We start from the raw sequence: 5,002 nt of genomic DNA on the forward strand, positions 1-5,002 counted from the left end.
GATGACGCAATATTCCAAGATGGTGGCCCGCGGTGCGCGGTCCTACTAGTATGGAGAAGATTTATTTAACGGCAGTTTTTGAAGAATTGGATATAATGAAACGAGCGGATCGGAGGGCGCTTGAAAACACAGACATTTTCAAAGCTGTAGCGTCAAAGTTAAAGAAAGAAGAGAAAAACGCTGTTTACTTCCGGGAGACGTCAGTACGTCACGCCGCCCCCTGTCCAATCAGAACGCTTCTCAGACCCCGGCGTGAGAGAGGAGTTAATCCTTCATTTTTCCCATGAGAAGACCAAGCTCAGGAATATAATTCTGAATTACTTAATTCAGAATAAACCAGTTACGAATTAAAAACGCCCTCTGACCCTGCAGCATGAACATGTTGCTGATAATTTTAAATAAATTAGAACATAGTTTGCCTGCAGTCCTTCCTGGTGCCTCCAGGTGGAGCTGTGCCTCACCTGTCCCACATCATGAGCTGTGTGTAATAGAAGTAACAGAACACCTCCTTGTCTTCCACAGGTTTTATTTGATGTCAGTGGTTTTTTGTTATTATTGAAAGCAGTGAATCCATCAGTTTGTTCTCTGTATAACAGAATCATTCATGAGGTAGAATTATACAGTCTGCAGATTACAGCATCTCATACAGAAGAGTTTTACCCTTCTTCAAAATCTGATTGGTCATCTTCAAGTCAAAGCTTTTTCATTAAGTTACAAATACAGTTACATTACAAATAGGAAACTCAAAAAAACACATGGCCGGTAGTCTGCTTCATATAATCCCACTGCTTCGGTGCGAATTGTGGTTTTCTGTTGTGTAAGAGGGACGCCATAAAGAGGATTCTCTCTCTCAGTCAGGTGTCAGACCTGCCCCGTTCACTGGGTGGCTTCAAAGCAGCTTTAGTCAGAATACATTCTTCATAGCCTCAGTGAGTCTCCTGCATAGTCTGAATAAATATTAAATAAGTTAAATATGAAAGGTTAAAACCAGCTGCTTGTCAGTGTAGTGTCCTCTGTCCAGCTCGTCTCGGCGTCTCAGTTCTTCGTCAGGTTGGATACAGCCTAAAGGAGGAGGAACAGGGCTTTAATTCCATCTGCTGCATGGAGCCGTGGACTAAACACATGCTTTGATATGAGAAAGGTGGAGAATGGCTTCACCCTTTGTATTAGCGACTCCAGCCGTTTCAAGAAGTCTCTGGCCTTTTCTTTAGGATACGAATCGCAGGCCGGGACGGTGGTCTGAAAGGAAGTGTTGGACAACAAACGTCAGACTCACATCACAGCTTGTTTCTGATCAGACAGGGAGTGTGGAGTGTGTTCTTACCGCCGTATTCCCGGAGTTACAGAAGTTCAGTGATCTGATCTGAGAAGGGCAGAGAAATGGTTTTAGAGGAAAATCTCACACTGAGCTGAGGACAGATGATCAAACACATGGAGAGGATTCCACTCACCGTGTAGCTGTGCTTCAGGCTGTTGTACAGTTTCTTCTGTTTGCTCTCAGTCACATTGAGATGAACCTTCATGCTGTCTCTGTAGCACTGCAAGGCCGACACACAGCAGCAGTCCTGAGAGAGAGAGAGAGAGAGAGAGAGATCTATCTATCACTGAAACTCTTCAGTTTTCTTACAGATTGATGTAAATTAAAGAATTCAGTGTTTCAGTTTGATGAATTGTCAGAGTGAAAGCTGACTGGATGAAGTTTCCACCATTGAAATCAGTTTTACTTCACTCGGGGTGTTTTTTCGTGTAAATCGTTTTCCCATCCCTGAGCGGTTTTTCCAGTTTACACCTCTCCTCTTTATTCTACCGGTTTTGCTTCTTCTTCTGAGTTTCCCCTCGAAGGGCTGGATCTCAGCTGTGAAACGTGAAAGCGGAGCTCCCCTGACGAGGCTCTCAGGCCGCGCTGAGGAAGTCATGGTTTTGTCTGCTCACATTACTCAACACATTTTGTCGGAAGCTGTGAGAAACTGAGAGCGAGCGAAAGAGCGAGCGCTGCGCCGCGCTCTGGATTTGACTCAGTCAGAAAGTTTACCAGTGATGCACATGAAGATGATGTGAACAACACTGCAGTGGCTTTCCACTTCAGACCCAACGTTTCCACATCGCATCAAGTGGACGATATTCATACATTTTATCTGAACTGCTGTTTATTTTAAATCATATGAAAGTCAATAAATGATCATAGAAAGTTTCATAATGACACTTATCAGAATGTGAGAGCAGTTTCATTAAGATAACACACTTTAACTGGCTCCAACACTCTTTAAATGCATTTCTGCTGAAGGTTCTCTGTTTGGAGGAACTTCTACGCCTGGATTTAATTTAGTCTGACTGAGGATGTGAGCGGAAGCCTTCTGAATGAATCTGTCTGAACTGTGACTCCACGCTTCACGTCTCGCCCTCCTACAGCTGCCAGCACGCGGCCGTTAGTTTCTGCAGTCAGTGGGAGAGTAATTACAGTGAGTAAGCGACCGCAGGCTCTAAATGCGGTCGTGACCTTTACTAATTAATTTAAAGTCCCGGTTCTGGCGCTCACCTCCAGGTCCTGCGGTGGAATGCTCAGCATCTGCTCGCTGTTCTGCAGGCGGAGACGGAGGCTCAGTCAGGATCAGCGTGAACGTACGTTCTCACACAGCGTGTGGATGGAAGTGAACCCACCTGCAGGCTCCTGTTGACGGTCCGCAGCTCTTTCAGGACCTCTCGTAGTTTCCTCAGGTCCTGGATTCTGTCGTTGCTGGTCGTGGTCGTGGTGCCCCAGGCGCCGCACAGCGCTGCAAGCAGGCAGAGGAAGAGCAGCTTCATAATGTTCATGCAGAGCAGGCACCAGATCACCAAAGTGAAGATTTGCTGGAAGTGGAGAGTCTGGTGTCTCTTACCTTCTTATAAGGATCCCTGAGGACGCAGGAAAACCACGTCTTCAGAGCTGGAAAGCTGCACAAACTGCTGTGTGAGTAATGAATTTTCTTTTCCACTGGCAGTCACCACTACGTGATTCGAAAGTTTCGTCAAGCGGCGCGTGCGTGGGGCCTATAGATACGAGGACGTGCATGTAAACCTGTGAGAGAGCACCCGACAGGAAACTACAGGGAGACGACACTTCCCATTTTCGCTTTGAATCAGAAGAGCCGCAGCGATACCATGTCGTAGACACTGGTCATATCTGTGGTGCTGACAACCCGGTCGTATCACTGCATCATGGAGACCTTCACAAACACACAACAGGAAGCCCTTCTTAAGAGAAATACACACATGTTCAAACACGTGTGGCGGCGAGCAGAGGCAGTTCACACTGACGGCGGTTTGATTCCCTTTTACTTCCTCTCAGTATTCCTCATCGATCCAGAGATACTCAGTGTTTTTCTCGATTTGCAGTTTGAATCACATTCAAAACCACTGGTGTGAAAAAAGTCGCAGGTTCAATTCCGCATCGTCCTTGTCCACATGTCATAGTGTCCTTGAACAATAATTTGGACCCTCCATTTCTCCCAGTGGATGGACTGAGCAGCTCACATGGGGTGTGGACGGCCGACGGTGAACAACAGTGTGAAGGCAGACATGATTCTACAGCCGTGTGAGGACAGCGTCCTGCTGCCGTCCCGTGGGGAAGTGGCAGGTTGTGGCAGGTTGTGGCTTCTGTGTCCAACTCCCCGTTTACTTTGATGAGGTTCTTTGATCAAACGTGGTGACGAGTGTCTAGAAAGACGTCAGACCGTCTGACCTGTCAATCAGGTGATGAACGTCATAGTGAGGATGGATGACAGGCTGACGCTGGTTTGCTTTTATGTCACATGATCGATATTGTTACAGACCCTCCCCACCTGCTGCAGGTCCTCACCCCCTGCTGAAGGTCCTCACTTCCTGCTGCAGGTCCTCACCCCCTGCTGAGGTTCCTCACCCCCTGCTGCAGGTCCTCATACCCTGCTGAAGGTCCTCACTTCCTGCTGTGGTTCCTCACCCCCTGCTGCAGGTCCTCACTCTCTGCTGCAGGGTTTTGAGGACACTGAAGTTGCTGGACATCCTGATGACGTGTGGAGAACTAGCTATCGCTGAAGAATGGCATTTTTTGTGTATTACTGTGTTCTCAGGCAGTCTGTTCAGACGTCTCATCTGCAGGTCTCTATTGTGTGACTGAGCGAAGCCAGCTCGGTTCATCTTCCTGAAGAAGGACAGTTTCTACTGCTCAGCTGCTCCACAATCAGTTTTAAAACTGATCGATAAACACTTGACTTGAAGCACCCCTGTTTAACACATTATAAGTACATTTATAAAGCATTATAATACCATTGTAGCATTGTGTAGCTACAGTTATAAACACTCATAAATGATCACAATGCTTTATAACATCAATTAGGGCCAGGACATAACCCTAACCCTAACCCTGTGCTGTATAGTGAGTTATAAAACATTGCGATCATTTATGAGTGTTTATAAATCCTTATAATGTGTTATACAGGGTGCTTCAAGTAAAGTGTTACCAACTAATCTTGAGACTGTGCTCCTGTTTTATTGTATTTTATTGCTCATATCTTCTGCTTTCAGGCTTTGATGTGTTTTTCTGTACAGCAGTCTGTCGCAGTGGTGACTGTTTTCAAAGGGCTTCATCAATAAAGTTGAGTTGAAAGACTCATAACGCCGTGTTTTTCTATGAATTCTATCTGAAACAGTGTTTTAAAGCGGTTCTCAAAAGTGCGTTTTCAGTTATCACTGAGCCAGCTCCGTCTGCCTGACCCGCTGAGGTCCTGTCTCAGTGTTGTGGGCTGCTCAGCGGTGCAGTGGTTAGCACTGTTGCCTCACAGGGAGAGGATCCTCGGCTCCTTCCCTCGTGCTCATCACTCTCTCATCTCTCTGTTCATCTGCCGGCAGCGGAGAGGAAGTGAGAGTGGGGCCGAGGGAGAGAAAACCCCGGTCGTCTGAGTGTCGCTGCGTCAGCGTAAAGGAACAGGTGGGTGGGGGCTCGGGCCGCCGTCTGCGGTGCATCACGCTGCAGCACAGCGGCAGCAGG

The 5,002-nt window shown here is 47.1% G+C and overlaps 1 protein-coding gene across 2 annotated transcripts; it reads right to left on the bottom strand.

The window, feature by feature from the left end:
* Nucleotides 1-567: 567 nt before the first annotated feature.
* il21 (interleukin 21) lies at nucleotides 568-2,854 on the bottom strand. 2 transcript variants are annotated; one of them, XM_030111334.1, is made up of 6 exons: nucleotides 2,659-2,854; nucleotides 2,537-2,578; nucleotides 1,452-1,565; nucleotides 1,325-1,363; nucleotides 1,159-1,239; nucleotides 568-1,062 (listed from the first exon to the last, which is right to left on the bottom strand). In XM_030111334.1, the coding sequence occupies exons 1-6, from the start codon at nucleotides 2,809-2,811 to the stop codon at nucleotides 1,036-1,038; spliced, it is 456 nt and encodes a 151-aa protein (XP_029967194.1). In that variant the 5' UTR covers nucleotides 2,812-2,854; the 3' UTR covers nucleotides 568-1,035. The 2 variants fall into 2 exon arrangements, with proteins under 2 accessions (XP_029967194.1, XP_029967185.1); XM_030111325.1 differs by having other exon boundaries at nucleotides 568-1,239.
* Between the last annotated feature and the right edge of the window lie 2,148 nt (nucleotides 2,855-5,002).

Source organism: Salarias fasciatus, chromosome 2, assembly GCF_902148845.1.
Source record: "Salarias fasciatus chromosome 2, fSalaFa1.1, whole genome shotgun sequence".
Taxonomy (NCBI): domain Eukaryota; kingdom Metazoa; phylum Chordata; class Actinopteri; order Blenniiformes; family Blenniidae; genus Salarias; species Salarias fasciatus.

What these genes read in the sequence shown, in the direction of transcription:
- il21 (XM_030111325.1), bottom strand. Translation starts at nt 2,811, where the DNA reads ATGAACATTATGAAGCTGCTCTTCCTCTGCCTGCTTGCAGCGCTGTGC. An exon ending in TTCCACCGCAGGACCTGGAG is followed by an intron (nt 1,566 to 2,536) that starts GTGAGCGCCAGA and finishes TCTCTCTCTCAG; the next exon opens with GACTGCTGCTGTGTGTCGGC. An exon ending in GCCTGAAGCACAGCTACACG is followed by an intron (nt 1,364 to 1,451) that starts GTGAGTGGAATC and finishes TGCCCTTCTCAG; the next exon opens with ATCAGATCACTGAACTTCTG.